The sequence below is a fragment of the Anastrepha ludens genome, chromosome 2 (genome assembly GCF_028408465.1).
Source record: "Anastrepha ludens isolate Willacy chromosome 2, idAnaLude1.1, whole genome shotgun sequence".
Lineage (NCBI taxonomy): Eukaryota > Metazoa > Arthropoda > Insecta > Diptera > Tephritidae > Anastrepha > Anastrepha ludens.
In genome coordinates, this window is record NC_071498.1 from 97,086,867 (window position 1) to 97,114,711 (window position 27,845).

The 27,845-nt window shown below is 35.3% G+C and overlaps 1 protein-coding gene across 2 annotated transcripts in view; it reads right to left on the minus strand.

Moving 5' to 3' along the window:
- Positions 1-209: 209 nt before the first annotated feature.
- LOC128854843 (clathrin interactor 1) overlaps positions 210-27,845 on the minus strand; it is a 40,572-nt gene continuing 12,936 nt past the window's right edge. Inside the window, exons 2-7 of one of the 2 annotated variants that reach the window (XM_054089269.1) lie at positions 24,281-24,482; positions 24,072-24,221; positions 23,822-24,008; positions 23,652-23,745; positions 22,813-23,591; positions 210-9,186 (exon numbers count right to left, since the gene is read on the minus strand). In XM_054089269.1, coding sequence (XP_053945244.1) covers positions 8,546-9,186; positions 22,813-23,591; positions 23,652-23,745; positions 23,822-24,008; positions 24,072-24,221; positions 24,281-24,482 — 2,053 coding nt within the window. In that variant the 3' untranslated portion in view covers positions 210-8,545. Of the gene's footprint in view, positions 9,187-19,578; positions 22,475-22,812; positions 23,592-23,651; positions 23,746-23,821; positions 24,009-24,071; positions 24,222-24,280; positions 24,483-27,845 lie in introns of those variants that run through there. The other variant, XM_054089268.1, reaches the window with a different exon arrangement.

Sequence of the window (27,845 nt, forward strand, 5' to 3'; positions counted from 1 at the left end):
CCGGAAATTTGTGCAATATATTGTAAATTTTGAATTGCGATAGCTTCTACTTAATTATAAAAACGTTATTTTCAAAAAAATAAAAAAAAAAAAACTACACACTGTATACATTTCCACGGCTCTTTCTGCAAACATTTTCCAAATTCTGCTGCAGAGCAAGTGACAATAGTTGTATGCAAGAAAAACCACTTGAGCAATGAACGATCGAACTTCGGCTAAAATAAAAGCCGAACATTTTCCATTTTTTTTTTTTGTTTTTTTGTTTTTCCTCCATCGAGAGTGTTTATGCTGCAGGTAAAATCCCATAAACCATCATTTCGTTGCGATCGTCATATTGTTAACATGTGAAACAAAGAAAAAAAAACAGATTTGGATGAAAGAATGGTTGCAAAATAGGAGCAATCGTTCTCCTATTAAGTTGTTAAGAAATATGGAAATGAGTGCTCCAGAGTTGTATAAAATGTTTTATTAACTCCTGTCATTTTTCCGCTTACTCTTATCTCGACGACGGTTAATAAAGACCACGCAATAAACTAGCAACAAATCCCAGGTAAATGAAAATGTTCAATTACTTGGGATTTGTGCCCGCACTTTCCCATACACGACGGATTTTCTTCCAACTGCAACAAATCGCTGGGAATTGTACCCTGTTTTTGGCCAGCTTAATGCATCATCAAAGCTGCTGTTACAGCAATGGTATGTCCGGATACTAAAAAACTCCCCCTTGTTTGGACCGTAGTTGTTGTTGTATTTGGACCGTCGACCACCCTGGAATCGCTTTCGCATTAGTACATAGCGTACAAATGTACCTTTTTTGCCTTTTTATTAATAAAAATAGCGGATCTTAAAAAGACATTATGTGTTTCCTTGATATTTAAAAATGTTTGGTTCTATTCCGATTCGGCTCCGGCCTGAAAAATCGATGTTCAGACGTCTATACAAGCTTCTTCTTGAAAAAAATGGAAAATATCAAAATTATATTTGCTCATTTAAAATCGTTTAATTTGGAATTTTAAAAATAATCGAAGTATTTTTTCCGAACGCTTAAAAGAAGTATACAATAAATTTTACTAAGGGTCGCAAGGTTTGCACATGAAGATATTCTCTGAGTGGCATTTACACAGGACTGACGTTGAAAATGTTGGTTGATTTTGGTGTAAAAATCCGGGAAATAAAGGACGCACCTATTTTACGTGCTCCAAGTGCAATATTCACCTATGCATTGCTTGCTAAATTTTTTTCTCGTGCTTCGAAATGATTTCTATAAACGTAGATTTTTTTTTAATATTATTTTTAATTAATTTTTAAATAAAAACACACAATGAATTAAAATAAATTAAACTTTAATAAATATGCCTGTAATTATACTAAAATTCTTTTCTCCTTTCTGAATAAATTTAATATATTGCACAAACTTGAGGAGGCGGTATTTTTTACTGTAAATAAGTTTTTAGATTTGACCTTGGTAGATTTGATATTAAAAATGAAATTTTTTTATTTTCATGGCTGGCAATATTGGCCGGTCAGGGTTAAGCAATACGTTCGGAAACAAAATATGCGAAATAACTTCTGTATTTTTTCAATATTGCGACAATTAATCAGCTGAGTACCAGCAACAGGCCATCAAAAAACAAAGACGGTCGCAATGTTGTAATTATTTAGTGCGTCGAACACACCCCTTCTACTTATAATTTTTTGTTTGCATTGCTTTTTGTAACGCCAACAACTTCAAAATGACATACAAACTTCCATATATGCCCATTGTAAGATAAATGCACAAAATCTACATGAATAAAAAAATGTATATAAAAGAAACACGAAATAATCTGAAGCTCAGATATAATTTGACTTTTAGAGTATCCACAACGCTACATAATATACAATATTATTCAATACATATATTTATGAACAAAATATGATTTAGCTTAGGTATATTTTTTGATTTTTTAATTTATGTATGCCTTCTTAAATAGTTCCTTGCAAATTCTGTAAAACTTAAGACTTCAGCAAACGAAAACGACCCGGATTTATATCCGGCCTGTCACTCCAGCAGCGTTCCCCGTATGTAAATATGGGGAATGTTTATGCTGCTACAACAACATCAACTTAAATACAGAAGTATCGGTTGCTGTAATGACTCCATAATCAGATAAATTTCGTTAAACTAGATTTCTATGAATTCATCGAAATATATGTATAAGCTTGGAAAAATAACAAATAAAAGCAATAAGTGAAGACATTTTATTCCTCCGTCCAAAACAGATTTTGGCACTGTTGGCTGTTCGTGTATTTTGCTGTGGTGATGGCCATTGGGGCTTGGTAACGTAGAATTGACTACGATTTTAAGACCTTTCTAGCACCAAAGGCGCTATGAATAAAGCTGGATATGTAGGATGATGAACCAACCGCTTATGTGCACATGCTGATACAACAACAACAACGCGCTCTAAATGTTATTAATGAACTTTTTTGTATACACTTATGCAGGTGTATATCCTATGTTGGTACATACTTACATATATGTACATAACAAATATACACTTGCTCATTTAGCAATCGCTATTCTTAATTCACATCTTATTATTACACGATTCATTTTATATTCCATTCCATACCTTTTCGTCATGAAGTTATGAATTATTATAACAGTTTTGATTGATTTAATACATAATTTATATTATTTTGTAGTAGGTATTTTATTTGGAGCCATTCGCATAGTTTTTAGCCGGTAAAATACAAATTTCACTTAACATTTATACATTTTCACGCATGTATTGGTGCGCATGCCGCGTACGCTTTTCGGTTTCTAAATTCAATCAATTTCAATTGCATATTTCATTTGCATCGTAAATATTTACATTTTCGTTTGATAAGTTTATTTTTTAATTTTTCTTATGATATACCTAAAATATTGGGTAAACCAAATAGCTTCTGGCAAAACTATATTCATTTGGTTAATTAATATACAATTATTTTCGCGCTGTTAATATTAAAGTTTTTTTTTTTTTTTTGTATTTGTACACACATATGTATATTCGTGTTTTAGCATTGCACATTTTGATTGCTTGCTTGATACATAAATTAACGAACGAACTAAAATAAACCAATACAAAATGGTAATTAAAAATGTGTGATGCTTAGAAATTTCTAACTTAAATAAATGATTTTTTTAAGTTGAATTGCAAAGAAATATAGATGCATCGATAATTTGCTAAAAGAGTGTCATAAGACAAAAAAAACTTTTTTGGATGAATATGCTGATATGACCACAAATTTTTCTTACGCTGTGTAAAAAATTCATGGTAGCGCTAAATAAATGATCCAATATTGTTTTTGAATACTTTTTTTACTCAATAAAAAAAAATTATTTTATGATAATGAATGATAGAAATTTTCATTTTAACAGTATAGCGCTCCATTGTTTGTCTGTTTGTATACTGCAGCTGTCCCGTTTACAAGTGTCAAATTTGATTGACGTACGACATTTGCAAAAATTATGAATCTTCTGATAGAGTGATTAATTTTGCGTCACCTTGTACTTAACAGTTTTATAAAGCTTAGTTAGGCATGTATAGGATAATAAAATGTTTACAATTTATTTAACCTACAAGGGCTTTTGTTTTATGATTTTTGTGTGATATAAATACAACTAATAAACAAACAATAAATTAAATTTCTTAGTTGTTGTTGTAACAGCATAGAACATTGCCCAAGGATGAGAGAATACCAGGTTGCGCCTTCCGAATTCGCCGTGTCGTCAGAGACCATGAATAAACAAACAAAAGGAAGGGGAATTATTTGATTGTAAAGAGGAAGAGTAGGCGAAAGCAATGGAAACAACCAAACACAAGAAGTTATACGCACACACACATACTTTCTTGCCACGGCGTGTTCCGCCAAAAACTGCATTTGGAAAAATTATATTCATTTGAGCTTTCACAATTTAACCCGCAGCACTTCGTTTTCATTAGTTTGTTTAGTTTAAACCTCCGTTGGATACCTTTTTTAAAATCTTCGGTTGGGCACCCGGGGCTGGCCTTTTTTCGTCCTATTCGAAGATCTTTTTTGAAAGGTTGTATCCATAAATCGATAGAAAATTAAATTTTAGGAAGCTACTTGGAAGCTGAAGTCGTTAGCTATATATAATAGAAATATGTTAAACTCACGTTCAAAGTCGGAAAAGTCTGGCCAGGCCCAGTTGCGTACCCAGAGGGTTAAATCTCACAAATTCGCTGAATTTTCACAAACATGTAATTGCTCCTCTTTTTGTTTGTTTTGTAATGACGTCAAACTTGTCAAAAGTAACTACTTTGGCATAAAGTAACTGTTTTGAGAAAACGCCACCTATAGAACTCAATTCGCCTTGAAAATTGGCCATAAGTTTTTAGGAAATACTGCCAAGCCATAGTTCTTAGCCGGATGAAAATCCGTGTCGTTGCGGTAGCGAAGGACCGACTTTTAGTAAGTATATACTTAGCAGTTGAAACAAATAAAAATATAAAAAATTTCACCTTTCAAATCTGACTTTATTTTGGCTGCAATGTCAATGCACTTAAGTTTTGATAGACAAAGAAGTGCTCAAGTACGTGCCACAAACTCAACCTATATAAAATTATATGAAATATTTAAGTTCTATAGATTATGTAAATATGGTTAAATTATTTTGAAATTTGAGTTCCATTAATAACAGTCAGTTTTAGTTAAATACGGTTTCTTTAGCAAACTTTGCTTTCAACATTTTTTGTTTTTGTAAAATTAAATGGGTTTATGTAAGTCGAAGATTTGCTTTGAAAATTTGAAATAATGAAATTATGATTTCAAAAATTTATTTACCCATCCAAAAAAAGTATTTTAACTTTAAGTTAATTAATAAAAAAAGGGTTTCACCCATTTTGTTGTTGCAGAAAAAAATAAAAAGACTACTTATTAGGTCTAAATAAGTTTTACAATTTACAGCTGAATTATATTTCAATAGCTTACATTTTCCGTAAACTTTTTGTTGCACATTTGCCAGATTTAATAGTTTCAACCAAGCAGTAACAGTTGTTTGATAATTAGCATTTTTTTAATTCAATCAACCTATCCCAAACGACAATGTAAATATGTATTTAGGTAAACATTTTAATTAAATTGAATAATATTTGTTTTAACTTATTTAGTTTCAAAAGCACAGAAAAAACAACACAACGTAGCGACATAAACATTAACACTTAAATTTTTTACACAACCTTTGTTTTTATTATATTTATTTTGTTCTTCATCTTTTGCTGTTGCTTTTGAGTGAAATGACTGCATATCTGGACTAAATTCAAATGGGAATCAGGACGGAGTGGATACTACTATATTTACACTGGTATGTATTAAATATTTTCTTTAATGAAGGTCTGTTTCAAAGCGAATAAAAAACATATTCTAATGAACTTTTAAACAAATTGCGTAGAGTTACTCAAACTTTGAAAATCAACGGGAGATTTAAAAATTGAAATGCTGCTAAATGATTCAATTACACCTTTCCTTAACCGCATGCGTAAGAGTGTTTTGTAAAATGTTATCAATAAAAAACTACATCACGTGGATTTTAATTTTACAAAAAGTAGTATAGTCAAATTACATTATTTTAGTAAACATTTTGTAGCATGCTCGTCTTTGCTATGGAATTCATTAATACCAAGACCAAGTAGTACAAAAGATGGCGTTATTTGCGAATTTCAAAAATTAAATTTCTTTCTAACGAAAACCTTTTTTTGTTTCTTGAAACAGGTATTTTATTCTTTTTCGGTAAATGCATTAAGCAAAATACAAAACACTTGATTAATTTAAATTTAATTTAATTAATTAAAAAAAGTGCTTTGTAAAGCTTTTTGCTAAAAAGAAACCGATTTAAACTATTCCATAGCGTTTGAAAAGAGGATTCAATTAAAAATTTGTACTTGATATTTGTGGAACAACATCAAGACGCACACCACAAATAGGAGGAGGAGCTCGGCCAAACACCTAACAGAAGTGTACGCGCCAATTATTTATTTTTATTTATTTACTTGATATTTTTAGTACATATTTTCGCCCTTCGAGCGCATGTGACTTTTTGAAGTAAGCAAGCCCTTTTATATTCATTATATTCAAAATGAAAAAGTTCCTCACAAAAAACGCTGTTCGGATACGGCATAAAACTATATATATATATATAGATTTCCTACTCATATCTCCAGTGGCTTGAATACACATAGGGTATTTGGAATACACGAACTACATACTCTTATTTGTTTCCACCACTTTCGACCCTTCTGTAGTAGTTGGGAACGACTCGATACTTTCACGTGTTTGGAAAAGGACAGGCCATCAATATTATTACAATTTGGTTTTTATTGTAGCAGCTTTTAGATTTACGCAAACAACAGTTGTAATTGGAGATCTCATATAACGCTAGGCTGAGGACACAAACTGTTTTGACAGGGTGAGGCAAAGAAAGTGTGGTGTTAAGCGGTCTGTTGTTTTTGTAACAGCATATATATTCCCCATACATGAACGGGGCATGCTGCTGGAGGGACCGTCCTTGACCGGATATAAATCCGGGTGAATGTCGTTTAAGACCTACCTATATTTGGCCGGGTCTAGTATTTGTTCTACTTGTTAGGTTCGATGAGCCCCAAAATATGTTGTTTACTGTTTTATGCTGTTTCCACAAGAATAACTTTTGGTACTTAAGTTTTGAGACACATTTTCCTACTAAAATTTTATTGTGAAAGGCGTACTCTACAAACACAAACAAAAAATTCCCATACATACTTAAAATTTTTTTAACAAAATCTTAGGCTCGGCAGAAAGAGCTAGTTCGGTATTATTAGTTATTTCACAGATATTAATGAAAAGCAACGGTTTTATGTTTTTTTTATCTATGCTTATAGGTATCGGGTGTTTTTTTAAGAGATTGAGAACGTAAAATGATGTGCAAAACAGAAATATTGTTGGAATGATTTTTTTTTATTATAATCTGGTAGATAATTTCATGGAATTTACTTTTTCATATCCGGTGTATGCCCGCCGCTGCTTCGAGTTACATGGTCCATTCGATCAGTCCAATTTTTGACTATCTCTTCCAATACATCTGGCTGTATGGCGTCAATGCTGGCTTGAATATTGTAATAAACCGATTGTTAAGCACGTTGTATGGCAAGGTGTGTCATCTTGTTGGAACCAAATGCCGCCGATATTTAGCTGATTAATATTGGAAAACAAAAATTTAGTCAGCATGGCTCGAAAGCGCTCGTCATGCACCGTAACGGTAGCTCCTTCCTCATTTAGAAAAAAATAAGGACCGACGGCTCAGTGTTTTATGAACATTGCGAACAGGTTTCTTTTTGCAAAGTAATTTCCACAATTTGGAAGCATTGTTCTGTCGTTAAACGATTCATGATGACTTTCCAAACCTTTCTGAGCGGAAATCTCAACACAGTTTGCCATTCTCAGCGGCCAATAGTTATCGTTCTCACAGTCTGTTCTACGTTGCCCGCACGACCTGGATTTATATCCGACCAAGGACTGTCATTCCAGCAGCACTCCCCGTGCATGTATGGGGAACGTTTATGCTGCTATAACAACAACATATCAATAGTTCTCATGCAGCTAAAAAAAACGGCCGATACATATAGCACGCACATATCCTTATGTACATATAGTATATGCATATAAAAATATTTAGCCGTACAAAACTATCTTTTACTAAAACAACTTTAATCGAATTTGCTCTTTCTCACATCAAATTAAATCAATTTTTTAAAGGAATATTTAAACTAATAATCATTCACAGTTACAGTTTTGAAACTGATCTAAAAAAACGTCAATTAAAATTTTAATATTATTACGAAATATCAGCTCAAGCGCCTAGATCTAAAATTTAAAAATTGCTAAATGCAATTACGTTGGTGTGTCAACAAAATTACAGATATGTATGTACAAATGTATATCGCATTCGCTTTGAAACATCCGCAAAAAAAAAAAAAATAATAATTAAGTAAGGTTCAATTTTTCATAAATTTACTTCCTCGTATATTCAATTAATGCATTTTATTCACTAAATACAAATTTGTGTTTAATATTATGTAACTTTTCGAATGTTATTACAAATTTTTCATAGAATATTTTATAGTATTGTATAGAATACGATCCTATGTATATAACATCCATATTTATTGCAATAATTAACAATTAAAACTCAAAAAGTAGTAGACAACAGCACATTCAGTAAATCCAATATATGTACTATATATATGTATGTAATATACAGGTATGTAATAGACAAACAATTTTAGTACCTAATTGCTTATGCGAACGTTTACATTTTATTTCATTTAATGAATTGCTTACAAATTTCATTAAGAAAATATTAACAGTCAAATACTGCAATACTTCACCTAATACAGACAATCGGCGCACGTAGGTCATCATAATAATTGGAAAAAACATAAACGAAAAATAAAAATAAGACTGCATACAAATATCAAAACTATACAGCAAATAATACGTGATTCTTTTAAGTTATTAGATATCATTGGAATATGTCGAAGGCTTGCGTCTGCAATTGATTATTGTTGTTGTTGTTGCCCCCGCTTTTTGATTGTTGTGGCTGTGCCAAATTCATTGCACTAAAATTGGCAAACATCTGCGTTGCTGCAGTTGCCGTTGGTTGTTGTGATTGCGGTGGAATGTTTTGTTGTGTAGCGGAAAAGAAGGCGCCGCCTGGCATGCCCATTGTGGCAGTTGGGAGACCTGCGGATAATTGTGCAGCAGCGGCTGGCGCACCAAAAGTGGGACTAGTCAACGGAGAAATGCCTCCAAATGCATTAAAACTGGATGTTTGTACCGCCAATGGCGCATTGTTGTTACTAATGTTGTTACCACTACCTATCTGTTTTGTGGGACTTTGTGTTTTCAACGCATTCATCGATAGTGCTGGCGTGTTGAGCTTGTTAGATTTGCTGTTCAATAAGTTATCTAGATCGATTTTCAGATTACCAGCCTTCAAATTATCGGACCAAGTGGCGCCGACATTTTGTGCGGCCATTGAAGGCGTACTGGTATTTGTAGCAGCGCCCGGTGTTTGTTGTTGCAGCTGCTGATTGATGTTGTTAGCGCTAATGGGTTGTAGTAGATTGTTGTTGTCGCCTGAAATTGGTGGCAGAATATTGTCTGGAAAAAAGAGGGGGAAATTGAAATCAGTGATTGAATGAAATTAAATTTCTACTTTTGTGATTTTCGGAAGGATAGTGAAAACGGTTGAAAACAATATCGATGTACAATATGTGGATTATAAATAAGTGTGTAAGTGTTAGTGAAAGTTGTGTTGTGTAGGAACAAAAATATTAAAAAACAAAAAAACGTGAACAAGTAACGGAAAGGCAAGTATTTAAAAAATTACTAAATGCATTTTATAAATCATTTGAAACTAGCAAAAAAAAATAAAAAAATGTTGTAGCGGAATCTTGCGAAAAATGTACGGGAGCGTAATTATTCTTTATTATTATGCAATGAATAAAAAATATTGTAGATTAATTTTTCGTACAATCAGGTGACATCAAGGGCTATTGGCTCCGAGACACTGAGTGGAGAGCTAGCTCGCCAACGTAGAGTTGTTAGCTGGATTTACTTTCAATTAAAAAATGGGCTGATAAACTGGCACCAAATAGTTTAGCCATTCATATTTTAGAAACGGAGCTCTTGCGGCTCTAGAATTTGTGAAGGATTGTACCGCTTTTCCGAAGATGAATGAAAAAATGGTTTCTATTCACTTTCTTTTTTCAGCGCAATCTAGGAATAAACAAATTTGAACCCAATCAACTGCTTATGTGTAGACATAGCTGTGAAAGTGGCCAATAAAATGGTAAGCGCCGATGGTGAAAACAAGTGGCGATGCTATTCTGGTATTCTCTGTCCAACTGCTGCAAAAACGATTAAAATTTGTTAGTTTATAAAATACCTCGATACGAGTTATGATATTTTTATTATAAAAAATCTAAAATGTGAGTCTTAAATTTGAAAGAGCATAATGAAATTATAAAAATACGGATTAAGAGAATTTTTCTTTCAATAAATAAAATTTGTATGATTCAAAAACAAAAATAGATAAATAGTAATGTTAGCATAAAACCGCTTTGGAAACACAGCATTGCGCACACTATTGAACTGTGTCAAAGAAAACTTTGGAAAGTGATTAGCAAAATCATTAGCGTCCCGATGACCGTCGGGTGTACGTTACCGGAACGATCCGAATTCTTACACGGTCAAGAACTGTTACAAAAACAACACAATAGCAGAATAATACTGGGATACAGGAAACTCTAGCCCAAGTTTACAGAGAAAGCACCAACAAGATAATAAATGTGGAGCAAATGATATTTAGACTTGGACTTGTGACTAGACAGCTGCAGTATACAAACAGTCAAGCCATGGAGCGCGCAAAGGTCAAAATAAAGACTTCCATCATGCAAAATAATTTTTTTATTAAGTAAAAAAGTTCTTGAAAAACAAAATTGGATAATTAATTTTGTGCCAAGTGCTACCTAAGAAATGGTAACAAAACAAGACCGGAGCATTATAATCTTAAAGATGTGAAAAAAGTAAATTTTGTGTCCTCATTGAACACTGATTTTTTGAGCGAAAAAACCATAACGAAAGCCATACATAAACCTAAAAATTAGTATCGGAACTCTTTACCATAAGTTAGAGTTATTTATTACTACTTTACTCAATTTCGGTGCAGTTGTACCAGAGTAACTGAGGCCAAAGGTTCTGCTCAAAGTTGAGGTCACCGCACCAAATCGATAAAAGTCACAAATACACTTAGAAATTATTATAAAGGCTCCACATATTGACAAGTTGGACTACTTGCTTATTTGCTTTTTAATTTAAATAATCTTTTTTTTATAAAGACAGTTCATTCTATAACAATATATCATATCACTCCAATATTCAGACTTTATACAAGATTAATAAAAATTCGACAAATTTTCATTACCATTTTTTTTTAATTTTTAATCAGAATGAAAAAAAAATAAAAATTGGTTAAGCAGTTTTGTAACCCATTAAATTTGTTATACTAAGTACATATTTTAAAGTCGCTCAAAATGTTCGTTGATTTTTTTATAATTTTGAAGGTGTTCTGCATTTTTTCCAAATAATGAATGCAGGACATTTTCTTTGTACAGAGTATACAGAAAAATGGAATGGGCCATAAAACTGCATACCCAAATTTTCTTAAAAAATTCTGATAAACAATTTTGATGACAATCTATTGCATTTTTACAAAATCCTATAAAAAGTTTGGATTGTTATGATATTTGTTATAAAGGGTGGTTACATTTCAAGGGCCAATGTTGAATGTGAACCACACCTAAACGTCAACGACACCGTTGGACTTATTTCTTTCGGGCTATTTGAAAGAAAAGGTGTACGTCGATAAGCCAGCAACAATTCAAGAGCTAAAGGATGAGATAATTCGGCACGTTAACGGCATAGAACCTTAATTATGCTTCAGCGTCATCGAAAATTTGGACCATCGGATGGAGGTATGCCGCCGAGGCCGCGGAGGCCATTTGGCCGATATTTTGTTCCATACGTAATTGAGTCATACTAATATTATCATAATAAAGAAAAATGACAATAATTTCCGAAAAATTGTATTTTATTCATAATCAACACCGGCCCTTGAAACTTAACCACCCTTTAGAATGAACTTTATTAAAAAATAATTGATATTTAGAAATAAATGAGTGGTAAAACTTGTAATAATAAGTAGTATACCATATGTGGTGCCTTTATAGTAATTTCGGGGGTGTCTATTATAAAATAGTCGATGTTGGACGATTGGCAAGTGAAGCTGAGCGAACTTAAAGAGACCAGAGCCTTATGACATGGATCAGTGATTTCAGTTATTTACAAATATTTGGATATTCATCATTTCGACTCTGATTTTAAGCAAAAATTACTGCACTTGACAAGGAACTACAAGACAATGTTCTGGCCTTGAAATCCGCAGGTGCAAATTTAGCTCACTGTTACTATTTTAGAGGTATAAAGAAGAGGCTATTGAAGAATGATAGTATTTAGACGGCAACAAATAATTCGAGACACGTTGAATGAACGGTATCGAGCTAAAATGGTGCAAGGCCACAGCGTCTCGGTGCAAGATAAAAACATCTTCACACTATTTCCACAAAACTCTCTGAATTTTACAATTCCTTTGTATTGAGCGTCCGCAAAAAAGTCGTTGACTAAACGCTGTGCAATAGAGCGTATACCTTACAAGAAGAAAAAAAGTTGTCAGTACGCCCATAAGGCAAACATATTTTTGCTAGTCAACTTCGAAATTTTTTTTTCGACTAAAACATCGATATATAATACTTTAAAATCCAATTGTAAGTACCGAAGATATAACAAAAAATGTAAAAAAATGGTCTTAGGTTCGGACAAAAAAAAAGTTTTCTACCCAGTAAATCAGGACTTAATTGAAAATGGACGATCTTAAGGGGATACCCAATACAAAATTATGTGCGAAAAAAATATGAACGTACATTCGTACCTACAAATGTACTTATAGTACGAGTACATGTGCAGAAAAGTAAACAGTTTTACAAAAGGAAATATTTTTTTTTACTTTTATAGGTAAAAATAAAGTGCAAAGAAATAAAAAAACAAAGCTTTTAATTATTCAAGAAAGTAATCAAATAATAAGTAAAAAAATTCTGAACATTGAATGTGTGTATGTGTGTGTGTGTGCAAGCATATTTGTATAAAGGCACGTAGTGTGGAAGGCGAAAATAGTTAGAACGAACGATTTAAGCCTAAAAGCTGCGATAGTTGTGAGCGTTTCAGGAAATACAAGCAAGCAAAGCGTTAAACATCCAATTTACTTTTGATTTCTTTGTTTGCTTTACCTAATGCGTCCGCGGTGGTACAATGCCGGGTATGTTGAGAAATGCTTTAATTTGTAAATTTTCATTTTTGTTTTATTAGGTTTCGATTAAATCAAATAATAGTCAATAATTCGCAATGCAAATGCGTCGAACGGAAAAATCCAAAATATTTGTTAAGCGAAATTCACAAAAAAAAAAGAAAATACAATCAAAATAAATTATTTAATATATGTATGTATATAATATATGTAGTAGGTATGTAAACAGTTAGTATGTACAGTTATATTGCATAAAGTTATACTTGAGATAATTACAAAAACGATTGACCATCGTTGTGTGGGTAAAAGTTTTTACATAAATACATTTTAATATTTCCTGATTGAAATTGTAATTCAATTCTCTAATACAAATAATATATTTGTGTGTGTAACGTGTTATAACTAAAAATATGCACTACTTTGCACTACTGAGCATGCTTTGCTCTATTACGTAGGCAGTGCTTAGCGAAATAATTTAATGCATTATCTTTTTTCCATGAGTCGTACCAACATACCCGTTACAACATTCTCGAAAATGCCTTCAAAGCAGCAACATCTCCGGGTGCGTATTTTACGCGTTTATCAACAGAACTTAGATACAGATAAAAAATGTACATGTGCCCATTTTAGTGCGGAAGGTGTGACAAAAATTACTATTTTAACTTTTTTGCGTACTTTAAAGGTAGAAAAGCAACCGGGTTCTGCAAGAAAACCTATTCCTATGACTACAAATAACAAAAAGCCAACTTGATCGAAAAGTTCGCGAAATTATTCAGAAAATTCAAAATGCAAACTTATTCCTCAAAAGTTACAATAGCCTTCTTCTGATCGACATTCCCCGGCTCGGTATCTCAATGCTCGATTAACTTGACGAAAAATTTGCATGCGAAAGCAACAACAAAGTTATCGAGTAAGATTCGCCGCTAGCGGGTATGGCGATAGTACATTAGGCCGCACTGCCTTACCAGCACATATAATTTAAGGCAGTTCTCTTCCCGCGTTGCCGGCATATGTTCATATCGCCTTGAAAGTACTCCCCATCAACTGCAACGCACTTATGTCAGCGTTTGATTTAGCTTTCGAAACATATCTGGAACTCGGTATAGCTATCAGAGCCGTCTTCGATTTTCCATTACTTCCTTACGGCTATTACAATGCGCTCCTCGTAGTGGTTTTTTGACGCGATCAGATAGAAAAAAAATAGCAGTGAGCCATATCAGGTGAATTCGATGGCTGTTGAATGTTGGATGGTATTCGTTCCGTTCCGGGTCAAAAATACACAGATGATGGCACTGTGCAACGGTGCATTATCGCAACTTTGCAGCAATTCGTCAAATCATTAACTAAAATGTCCTGAATGGATCCATAAGCTACGTTCAAGTTCTCTGCCAGCTAACTGAGGGGTTAATTTGCTTTTCTTTCACTTTATTGATGTTTCATCAGTTTGCAATGTCGACGACCTGCCACGTTCGTCATCCTCGATGAACTCACGATCTCTTCTGAAGGGTTCATGCCACTCGTAAACGGCTGTTTTCTTTAGATTATCATTATCGAAAAAGTTTCCCAACATTTCTAATGTTTTCGCATTATTGAATCCATTTTTAACGCAAAATTTAATATTAAGTGATTGTTGCAAATTCAAATCCTTTTTTTAAAACTAAAAAATCGAAAACACGTGAGCATTGAAATAGCTCAATATTAAAATATTAAGGTAGGGACGAAGCAGCGGTTTTCAAAGCACACAAAGAAGCAAATTCGAGCGGTTCAAACTCAGCGCTCTACAAATTCCAGGAAGCGATTTATTTTACACAAATGACGTATCTTCATCCTCTTCTGATGTCAGATATAAGATAAGGAAAAGCTGGAGCAAAAGGTTATTGCTTTATGCTGCTGTATCTGAGAAATGAATTTCGCTGCGCTTTAATTTCACGTAATGGTGACATAAACTGGCCACCTAGATTATGCGATCTAACTTCACTAGACTACTTTTTCTGGAGTTTTTTGAAAAGTAAAGTCTATGTGAATAAGCCAACAACGATTCCAAAGCTGAAACACAACATTCGGAGATTGCTGAACTCAATGCGGTATTGTATGAGCGAGTTCTTGAAAATTTTAGTTCACATATGACAAGTCTGTAGAAGTGGTCATGGTGGACATTTATATGAAGACATTTTTTACATATAATTGTCAAGAGCCGTATTTTGAATAAAAGTAGTGAAACCTAAAAGAATCTAAATTTTTATTTTAAAACATCTGGTCAAAAATTCCATTATTAAAGTTTAACGGCGAGCCAGCGCATTATCGTGCAACATGCGCAATTTGTATTTTTACGGTATTCTGGTCGAACTTAAGACGAATTAGCCACCTTTCTTAACACCTAGACGAACACAGTATTAACAATTTATCCAAGTGTTGGCTACATGGTCGTCAATGATTGCTGTTGCTATTGGAGGTATAGATATTTCATATAATTTCAAACAAATCTCGAAAACCTAACCTCAAAAATAGAAAACAGGTTTTCAAAGTAAATTTTAATAATTGTAAAACGTTGTTTGCATTTCAAAACAAGTGACTTCAAATTTCGCGACTACGTAAATTTTTTTGTTATATTAGGTCACATAACCTCAACATTTTTTCACGTTTTTAACAATTTTGCATGCTTGATTTATTTCTTACAGATATAAAGACTGGATGTGTTTTGAAGTGCCTGACGTTATTTTGCATCCGAAAAAAAATTATTAATATCATCTGTATAATAAATAATACATAACCATGCTTCAGCAGCCACAATATTCACCGGACTTGGCCTTAAGCCCTTCTCCTGATGCTATGAAAAGAGTAAAAAGAAATTTGACGCGATTTAGGAGTTAAAGACCGAATGGCATCGGTAGAGCTGAAGGTCATAACAAAAAGCGCATACCAGAAGTTATTCGAGCATTGCAAAAATTTTATCTGGATTACTTTGGCATGACTCTTTCATGTTGGGAATTCATGAATAAATAAATATTTTTTAAGAAAAATAAATTCACTTTGTTTTTTGGAAAATTTCTTACAATTGACTAGATGTTCACAACGCGTCAAATCTTGGAAAATATATAAAAAAACAAAAATTTAATAAAAAATATATTTTAAAGCCATTTGTGACAGCACGAAAATTTATCGACAGATTAGGATGAGAGAGAGACCTAAATCATTTACGTGGTTGCTACAAGAAGCGAGAAGAATAAAATGATCACGAAGGGAGAACTCCTACTATTTATAAATTGGGTTGCACTCAGTCTCATGCAAATGTATACATATATCTCTACGCCACCTTATACAACTATACCAAATTTGGTGCACGTTAATCTTGCAAAGGATGATTTTGAAAATCATTGAATGACAAAAGCCACACCCATTTCCCATATATTGAGACGTTAAGACATCTAAAAATTGAAGTACCTAATTAAAACGTGGTACTCATATTGGGCTTGTTATAGATGGGTGTCTATTTATAAATCCGGGTCCACACATAGCTACATATATATTCCGACAGTCAAGTTTCATTCACAGTATGTGAAATCGAAACTAGTGTACGTATGCCTTAGCAACCTAAACCAACTTAGTATAACAAATTAAATTGTACTTTGCTAGGTTCCCTGGCACTCTTGAATAAAGGTAATGCAATTGCTGGTGAACTCGCTAGGAGGGAACCCGCAGCAGATTTTCACAATCCAGAATCGTATTGTAAAGTAGACATAGGGAAAATAGTTGGTTTTCTGATACGCCGCTATTACTTAAATTACCATCTCCCGAAAATTCACATTGGGAATTAGGCAGAGCGTAGATTCTGTCTGGAAGATGATAAAACCACAGAGCATATCTTGTGCAACTCTATACATATTATATATGTATACTAAGTTCGTTAAAGATATGAAATTATATTGTAATAATTTTTCTAACTTCATAGTTTTATTTAATCATGAAAATATTAAACAAAAAAATTTAAAATTTTCGTTCGAAATGGTCACCATTTGCTTTTGCACAAGCCTTGAAACGATTAGGCCATTCATTTTCGTTTTCCACGACGTCAATGCTCGAACCAAAGATTGTTTGAGACTCCCAAATTTTCTGCGAGGTCTTCTGTAGGCCATGCTCTCCAATTCTAACCTAAAACTGTAGTCCAATGCATCCACATCTGGACTTCCAGACGGCCAATTTTCTGCAGCTATGAACCCGGGAATATTGTTTTTGAGTCATTGCTGGGTGGTTTTTGCCTTATGGGGTGGAGCGGAATATTGCTGGAAGATCCAACGCTCTCCATTGAAGAAAATACTACTAAACTACTTCACCACGCCTTCTAAGACACTTTCCTGTTACCCACTTTTGCCCCGGTCTTAACCCCCTTTTCGCAGAAATGAAGTGATGTAACGCCTTTACAAGACACTCCTCACCAAACCATTACGGAGGCTGGATTGTGGTCACGCTGAACCCTTAGAACAAGATTTTTTGCATCTTTAGAAGTTTTACCATAGATTTTGTCGTTTTGATTATTAAAAACTTCTTCAACAGTGAAAATTTTCTCATCTGTGAAAAAAATATTTTCATGACCGTTGACGGCGTGCCACCGGAGTAGGTGCTTCATCAGTCGAGTCTAATTTTCTTTAAGATCGTTGTCAAAATATGACCAGTTGAGCGGCGGAAGGCTGTCATATGGAGATCATCTCTAATTGTTCTTGACATGGATCTGGCCGATACATTTATTTCCCTGGACATGATTGTTTGCTTTCTAAGGGGATTTCTGCGAATTCTTTCTCCAACCACGCGAGGACATTTGAGAAAAACAATTGATCGTGCGATAAGCAAACATTCCTGAAATATTAATTTTTTCAGCAATTCGTAAATCTCACTTGCAATCAATCACTGCAATGCGATTATCCTTAGCTCTCCACTCCATTCCTTAAAAGGGAAATTTGTCACGAAACTGAGTATAAAAAAAGCAAAAGCAAAAGCAAAAATATCGGAAGTTTTTTCTGCGAATTTATTCACACCGTATGCATTGTAAAATTTGTCACAGATTTTATGACAAGACTTACTATACATATGCCCAACCTTATTGTGTTAGCAAATACAAATTTCCTGTCGAATGGGGTTTCTGGCCTTCATTCTTCAAATTCTATTAATTAGCATGTTTTCTTGGTTTATCCAGTTCAATATCAATATCAACTATCACTGAAAGGGTTCGGATCATTACTATGGGATATAAAATTTCTGTTTTGGTAGTAATAATAAATATGTGGATGCATTTTTCACAACCTTTGCTGTTTGGAACATGACACCATTAAAGCCAATTAAGTTTTTAAATGAGCAATGGAATTGGTGTTCACACACATACCCAATTAAGCTAACTCAATTAACATTTGATCGCTGGAAATGTTTTCTTTTTGCTTGTGAAGATGAAGGGAAATTTTGTTTTAAAAGATATTAAGAAAGATCATTTGCATCTTTGCGTAGATGTGTCCTGTGTTACGTGGGCTAAAAAGTTTCACTCGTTGTGGCCGCAAATCATCATTTCGACCCAGGATCGTCCTTATTCGTTTTGGCGCTATTGTTTGTAAAATTTGAAAATAATTTGATAATGGAAAACAAATTTTAATATTTTTTTATTTTAATGTAGTCAATATAATCACTTGCTTCCACTTTTTTGCTTTCATGACGCTTCGTTTTTTCATTGAAAAATATTCACAGGGAGGCAAAGCGCATTTAGTAAAGGTGGTGGCACTAGACCAACAACAATGTTTTGTACGTTTAATTGTCACAGCCAAGTATTGGAAAAGGAGAAAACAAAAGTTTTATTCTGTGCTGACAGCCACATGGACACAGCGAAAGAAAAAAAACAAATCAGCTGATTTACCAACACCACCTCTAATAGATTCGCCTTGCAGGGAGATTGAATGGGGAACATGATGCAATTTATGTGTAATTAGGTACTAAACGGTACTTGGTACTTGGCGGTAGCCGTAGCTGAATGGGTTAGTGCGTGATTACCATTCGGAATTCACAGAGAGATCGTTGGTTCGAATTCGGTGAAAGCAAAATTCATAAAAACATTTTTCTAATAGCGGTCGCCCCTCGGCAGGCAATGGCAAACCTCCGAGTGTATTTCTGCCATGAAAAAGCTCCTCATAAAAATATCTGCCGTTCGGAGTCGGCTTGAAACTGTAGGTCCCTCCATTTGTGGAACAACATCAACACGCACACCACAAATAGGAGGAGGAGCTCGGCCAAGCACCTAACAGAAGTGTACGCACCAATTATTTATTTTTTAGGTACTAAACGCATAATTTATTAATTATAATACAAGAATATGACAAATTGAGCTCAATTAGAACCTTAATTACCTAAATTTCTTAATTGCGTAATTAGGGTGCGTGTTGTTTTTTTGTTTAATCATTTGGCCACACTGCCAATGCCGACATGTTTAGTATACACTTTCGGTTCCACTTATTACAAACTGGTAAACGAAAACTATTTTCGACCAAAAAATATGCGTTTTATCATACGGAATGAGGTTGTTGGGTGAACACCGGCGAGCACCTAGGAACGGAATATTTTACTTAATCCATATTATGGAAAACTGAAAATGTCTTTTAAAGTTTTTTACATTTATTCGAATTTTATTCGGCTGATTTACTTTTGCAACTTAACTTATCAGAATAGATTGTTTACAATTGAAACCAAAATCGCTTCATTCTAATTGCTGTGTGGAATAAAGTTTATAGCATGTGCCCAGAATTTGATTAGCGATATCACGACACTCTTCTGACGTTTCGCCACCAAATAGGGGTGATTTGACAAAGTCCTCCAGCCATTGTTGTATTTCTGCAACCCGCTCTCCAAACTGTGCCAACAGCACATGCACGGGCGTGGTCACCAGCGTTGCACCAATTAGTTCGAGCGTGACCTGTCGCACACGAGCTTCGGCGCTGAAGCGCACGAACGCGCACAAGTCAAAAACCTCGTGTGCGATTGCTGGCAGAAGAGGACAATTCTGCGCGCTAAACACGAATACGGTTAGGGTATGTAGGTAGTTCACCAACAGCAATGTATCGATATCATGCGCAATGCGATCAGGCTTCACATACAGCATCTGTTGTGTGCGTGGGCCGCGTACAAGTGAAAAGAAAAATGTGCCTGCGACGGTATGGAAGCGATTCGTTTTTGCCAATTTCGAGTCGACCACTTTTTGGCGTCCATGAAATCGTTTAGTTTTCTCCTTAAGACGTTGTCGCACTATACGTTGTGCTGCCAGTAACCTTGAGGAGTGTTCATTTTCAAAATGGAATTTACGCGGATGCTTTGCCGGCATTGGGATAGGTGTTTTTTCGGTGGTAGTTTCTGTTTCGGGGGCGATGCCTGAAAGTTCTTTAGCAGCTGCGGCCAATATTTGAAGCATGAGAATGCGCAGATTGGCATTATAACATGAATTGTCGGTATGAAACTCCTGACATAGATATTTGGCCGAGGGTCCGGGCAGAGAAACACAAATAGCTACGCCACATTTGAATTTGGTGCGTTCGAAATCCTCAAAGTAGTACTGCATTTCGAGTGGCACGAAGAGACGCAACAGGTCGACAGCGAGGCGCTCATCCTGGTGTGGTAATTGTGTGCGTATCAGCTGTTCGGCAGTGAACATGACAGCTTCAAACACTTCGTAATTGTCTGTTTTTGTGCTCAAAGTGTGGAGCAAATCTAGTAGAAACTTCGGACGTTTCTCAGTTGTAATTGACGTGTCGTTAGACATATCGTAAGGTTTGTATTCTTCTTCATCATCATCTGAATCTAGTTCCATTGTGGGCGCTGAGCTTTCAATACTCTGTGAAGGTTGTTTCGATGATACAGAAATGCTCGACGAAACATCTTTGGAGCTTTCAACTGCAGCAGTAGCGCCTTTGTGGGCATCTTCTGTGAAGACTTCTAACAATTTGGTCAATCTATTCATATCACAACCTGCGTGAAGTGCATCGGACTTCTGCGGCTTCTTGTAGCCGCTAGCTATATTGTCGAGCTCCGTAATTAAACTGCCACGTGGCAACTTTAAAACATTCTCATATTCGAAACGCAAACGATTCTCCTCCTCTGTTTGTGGGTCTTCCATGAAATTGAATATTAACTCCACTACTTTCATGCCAATGTGGCGTTGCACTGTATCTGTACATTCGAGATGGAAGCGCAAAGCTTCATGGAGTTGATGTTTGCACTCATTGCTATCCAACTGAAGCGGATTGCTGCCTTTTCGATCGATGTACAATTCTTTGGCTGTTATAATAAGTAATTTGGAAATGCGCAAATGCTCCTTGTCAGTTAGCTTCTGTAAAGCACTGCGCTTTGACCACACATCGAGTAGCTGCTTGAAAAGTTGCTGCATGAGCTGCTGATTGTTCAGCGCTATATATCGAATTAAGGCACACAATGCTTGATCGGCATCTGGAGCTCGTTGAAGCGTCAATTTCTGGGTGAAACAAATGCGCCAGATGTCGGAATCGGTGACTGCATTGCCAAGCAAACGATACACATCGACATCTGGGGCAGAAACCAACATAGCTAAAGCTGCTTTATGTGCAGCATTCGCATCCAACAAATTGAAAATATTTCGTATAATTTGCCGAGCCGCTGGCAACTTGGCAAACTCATCAATAATTTTTAAGAACTCGAAAAACTTCTTATCAGCCTGATCAGAATTACAAAAATTGGTGATGATTCGGCTTAATAAACGACTACAGAATTCCAAGTTAAAGCACGAAACATCCTCACATTTCAAAACGAAGTTAAAAGCACGAAGAAAATGCATGAGTAGGATATGCATATAATTTTTTGGCACAAATATATCTGGCAACCCAGACCCCAACTTATTAGCAACGCAATTTGGTAGTGCTATAATAATTTGTAAAAATTCTGCAACGTTAGCGTTGAACTCTTCCAAAGGTTGTACTGGCAATACTTGTACTTCCGATTTGAATTTCTGCATCAGCGCTGCTTTTTCGCGACAAATATGCAGAATTGCTAAAGGCAACAATTGCGTGTCATTCAAGAGCTGAGTTAGAACAGCAACTGTGGTGGTGCACACGTCGCCAGATGTGTTCGCTAAATGTTTGTTGAGCGCGTAGAATGTTTCATATATGAAGGCGAAATTGTAGTCATTTTTCAATAGATTCAAAACTTGGATATCACCGTCTTTTGGTTCAACGCTGGGCCATTCGCCGTTGAATAGTTTCGTTAAACTTGCCAAGACTTCTGCAAACTCATACGCGGCGATCTGTGACCAATTCGTGGCATCCTTGTCCAATCCAACCAGTTTCTCCGCTGTACAATATCCGGGTAATACGCCAGTATCGTATAAGTGCTCAATTGTTTTTGAAATATTTGCTGCATCTGCTGCGCATGCCACTTTCGGTATGGAGCGCAAAGTGGAAATTGCCTGTTTTAATGCATTTCTAATATTGGCGGGTATCGGTTGAACTGTGTGCGTATCTTCATTGCCGTCCTCGGCTGAAATGGAGAAGAACGTGTGCATCCAATTGGAAATTGTCTCCGCAAAATTGCAAAAGGTATGTACGAGTAGATACAAAACGTATGCGATTTTCTTTTTACTTTACATTTCTACTATTCTCAATATTGCATTTTCAGTTGATCAAGAGTTGAATTACAATACATTACATTACTTTACATTTTTAACTTGAGAATCTAAGATGTTTAGCATATCAATTGTCATGCACGTACAACTTTTTAAAAATATCTTAGAAAAATATTTAAATTTCTCCATTTATTCAGCAATACTTATATGTGCGCTTACACTACATATTACCAAAATGTAAATCGACACTTACCCATTGGCATGCTTTGATGAATGGACAAGTCACCCAGGCCAGCCAAAAGATCGGTGGATGTTGAAGCACCAGTCGCTGCTGTCGTGGCACCTCTAAACAAATCAAACGATTCGTTAGTTGGAGCTGCCGTCGTTAGCAAATTGTTATCTATTCCGCTTAGACTGTTTGAAGTTGCACTTCCTTGGAATGCTGAAAAGTCTGCAAATTCATCGGTGGAGGCTGCCGCAATATTCGCCGAAGGCGGTTCCGGTACGGCACCACTACCAAAGGCCGAGGAGAAATCACCAAACTCCTGTGATTGCTTTGTTTCTATTGCGCGCGGATTAAAGTCGTCGAAATCATCGGCCGCAAGAGCAGCACTAGTCAAAGTTTTATCATTTGGCGCCGCGCACGTTTTGAAGATATCATCAATTAAGGTATTGTTATTATTGTTGCTATTGCTTTGTTGTTGTACACTTGAAAGGTTGTTATTAAGAACTGATGCCCCACTGCCCCCGCCACTGCCACCAATCAAATCATCTCCACCACCGATTGGTGTATCCCGATGCGTAGGCGAATGTATACCAGCTGCAGAAGGCGACATCTTACCAAAGTTTGCTGCAGCTCCCATGTCGATTTTTTTGGAACCAACAGGCGGCTTCGCCGCTGTTTGCTTTGTGATGCTAGATGCAGTGCTGCTTGACGCAGATTTGGGACGTATATTCATGCTAATGGAATTCGGCTTAGCGTCAGTGCCGATTTCAGCGGGACTCGATCGATCATTATAGCGATACGCTCTCCTATAAAATATCAGAAATTATTAAACAAGGCAAGTACACTTTACTCGCTGCACAGCTTACCGCGGACTGGGAGAATCACTATCAGAGTACTCCCGTTCGCCTTCGTACTGTGCATCCTCGTCTTCGTAGCGATCACCACCACGCGCGTCTGAGTCTAAAACGACAAATAGAAAAGTAAAAGCCGCGTATTTAACTGCCTGTCATTTCATTTCTATGAATGATTTACTAACACCAATTGTCGCCGAAATCGCTACGCTGCGCACGCCAATCATTATAACCGCTGCTTTGTGCGCTTATGCTGCGCATACCCATTGCATCGCTGCTCATGCCGATGTACTTATCTTTATTCTTTTTTGCCTTTTTCCGTTCCTCGCGTAGTCGATCGTCGTCCTGTATAAAGTCTATTAATTCTCTAACCTGTAATTCAGTAATGAAGTAAAGACATTTGAGAATAACAAGCAATGACATTTGATACATTACCTTATGTCTAACATTAATACCCTGATCCTTGCCACCTTCATCGGTGAATGTGTAGTTTTCCAGCGACCGTAGGTCATAAATGTGTTCGCGAGAGGACGTCACTACGCGCTCGGAACCATTACGTACCAAATAATTCAATAACAGTAAGCTCTGTTTGGGCGAAAGGTTTGCCAATAAATTAAATTTGAGCGCTAATATGCTACTCATACCTTATAGGTTCGTCGCCAATTCGATTTATTGTCTTGTAACATGCGCTTCCACAACATCGACATCACTTCGGGAAAGCTCTCATATGAGAAAGTTGAATGCGCTAATTCCTGCATTAAAGGCCCGGTGGGTCCCCACGGATCATCATTTGTGGCTTCTCGTACTTTTCCTTCGATTTCCGTATAATTCATAACGACATTGGTGCTGTGAGAGGAGAGATTTTCGTTTGCAATATGAGTGATTTTTATATATTTATACAAGTAGTATATAATTATGTATATTTACTTTCATAAGAGTGTACACAAGATAAATTAAATAAGGTAATTTTTTCTCGAATTCAGAGATTAAGTAAGCTTCGTAATTTGTTCACATTGCTAGCAGTTTTGCCACATCGTTAATAGTTAAAAATAAATTATGGCATTTCGAGATCGAAATTTCGCAAAAACATCATTAAGTACGAACTAACTTCAAAATTAGAAAATACTATTTTGTAACCCTTAGTGCACTCTATTTAAAAAATATAATTGTTTTTCGTTATAAATAAAAAATAGAAGACAAGTAGTTAGTTTGACCGAAAAGTGGAGTTAGCAGTTTTAACACGGCGGCGATTGAATGTCTTCTTAACATTATTAAATCTTTTTATTTAACAAATTCCACAAACGCATCAAGTTGCCACTTTTTTCTTTCCGGCTATTTTTTATATTCGTGATGGCAAAATGTTGAGAACATGTAAATGGGCGTTTAAGAAGACGTTCCTTCACCACAACGCAGGACTCTAAGAACTTTTGCCAGACAAAAGGAAAATTGGGAAATTTAAAAAACTGTATATCAGCTTCCTTCCAAAGGTATCTCGTATTTTCTCAGCTTGCACATCCGAAATTTTCTTCTTTTTATTATTTCTTAGACCAATTGAGTTTTTCTAAAGGCTCAATAGCGAGAGTTAATGAAGATCTTTATTCTACTATAATATAGGTATATCAGTTTGGGCGAAGCCAAATAACTTGAACTTGAATGCATGAATACCGAAGGCATGTTAAGTAGCGAGGAAACGTGGGAGATCATCAGTGGTTTCACGGAAAGCATTCTCCGTATAAAAAAGCGGGACCTGGCCGCAGGCACATAGGTAATGTGGATGATGGAACGCCACTCTGGGCGAACCTCTCATTCGCAAAAAAAAAAAAATATATCACCCTATTTAAATATGCAGGAGTGCATAACAATAGAGGATAGTACATCGATCAAATTTGAACCTGTTGTAAACAGTCTCGGTTATGAAATAAAATCATATTTCAGGGTTCAGATTATATTAGCTTCATCTTTGGTAAAAATTTATTTTGTACTGAGACAGTTATGGTGCACAGCGGAGAATTGCATTTTATAGGTATTTTGCGCCTTTGCAACACTACGTGTGATGAACCGGAATTTGATATTTTATAGAAAAGTTTGGTATTTTTTAGAGTAAACTTACATATAACGTTTCCACTTACGAACTTCATTTGTGCTTTTCTCAGTGAGGTGAAAAATTCATCTCGCCCAAAAGGTAGAATTAACTCGTAAAAATTGTTGTGCCATGATTTATTACGACTTTCGACATGGACAACATACTTCGACTTTTGGCGTTGAGGCACCACACTTAGCCACTGTGAAACGCTGGTACAATGAGTTTCAACGTCACCGGCGAACCAGCGCAGGATAAATTTCGTGGAAGTCGTCCAAAACGGTTTTTCTGTCAGAAACAATCGATGCTGTGCGTCAATGGATAACGTATTGCCAAATAGAGGCTTTCTTGGGCATTAGGGGGACTAACACACATTCAATAATGCATTCACATTTGCTCATCAAGAAGACTTGTTCCTGTTGGATACCGCATAACTTGACAATTGCACGAAAAAAGAAATTTAGCCACGGTGGTTGAAAACACATCTATAACATCGTAACGTTTGACGAATCTTAGGCAATTTGGATGTTCCTGATTGACACCTAACGACGTCAACGATTTCCAACGCTCGAAGTTGAATCCTTTAAACAGCTCGTTTGGAGGTGTCCTCTTTTGAGTGGGAAAAGTGCTTTGAAAATTGGTTCAAGCGATTGCAGAAGTGCATTGACTTCTAAAGAAAATATTTTGAAAAACAATAAAGCTTTTTTCATTATTATTTTATTGTGCTCTCATTATTTGACCCAAAATATAAATTGCCACTCTTGTAAAGCATAAAATAGGGTGCGGTGTTATAAAGCCATAGAAAATAACGCCATATGGCTTTAGTTTACTTCATATTTAGAAATAAGGTCATATTTAGGGTATGGTCTTATTTCCAGCTATGAAAGAGAAATAAGGCCATTATGGGGTTATTGTACTTTTTTTAGTGACTCTTGCCGTCTTGTTTTAATTATAATAATATCTTAAAATGAAACAAAAAGTATTAATTTGACAACAAAGTAAAAGTTTATACATTTTTAGTTAAGAATATAACAACATCAATTAAGAGTATATCAAAATCTTTTGGGCCAAATTGGGCACAATACTTACACCTATTCATCTTCTTCGCGTGATTTTTTAGTCCAAATTTTCAATAATTATGAAAATATTATTTTATCGCAAAATGTATATACGTACATATGTATTAAAAAACAAAGCGGCGCAGGCGAAAATTTGAAGACTTGGCAATCAATCTTTTAAAAACCACAAATGTTCTATCGAACCTCACTTTTTTAACTCTATGAAAAAAAAATACAGAATAGTGGTACTTCATCTCTGAAAAAGTTAAAAGGTTGGTGGGGCGCACGAACATGTTCAGGCCCATATCACTCAATCAATATGTATAAGTACAATAGATATATTCCCTGTATTTGTGTGCAATAATTTTTAAATTAGGTCCACGCACATGGATATTATACCTATGCAAACCTTTCGTGGTAGTAATAGAAAGCCAGTCCAAAACTTGTATGTGAATGCAAAATTCACGTATGGCGTTATTACCCATTTGTAAAATTTTTGTTTATGACCTTATTTCTCTACGGCCATGGAAATAAAGCCATATGGTCTTATTTCTCCTATGGCTTTATTGTACTGCGCCTAAAATATGTAATATAGGCTTAAAAGACAATAGTCTTATGCACAGCTATTAACATGAATAAATAAATAAAATAAAATTTAATACATATGCCGTTAAAATTCTCTCAAAGGCAATTTAAGGCGAATTCATAAAAGGTGACTTTGATAGAGTAACAGCAAAATTGCATTTTTTTGGTAGTTTGATTGTTTAAACTTCAATGAGAATGTAAACAAACAAATAAAGCAATAACAAAGAAGCTTTGCAGTTTAACATTCGAACTAGCAAATAGCAAAAAACGAGCAGATATAACGAAGTAATTTCGTATGGATTCACCTGAGTGAATGTGAATGAAGATGTTGTTGTACCAAAAAAGTGGCTAATATGGCTGCTAACGTAATTAAGTGGAACTACTTTTCTTTTTGTATCGTGCATGTACAAGGTTACGTAAAATGAATCACCCTATGCGAAGATTTATAATTTTTGCAAATGTCGCTAAATCGTGAATGAGGCAGCT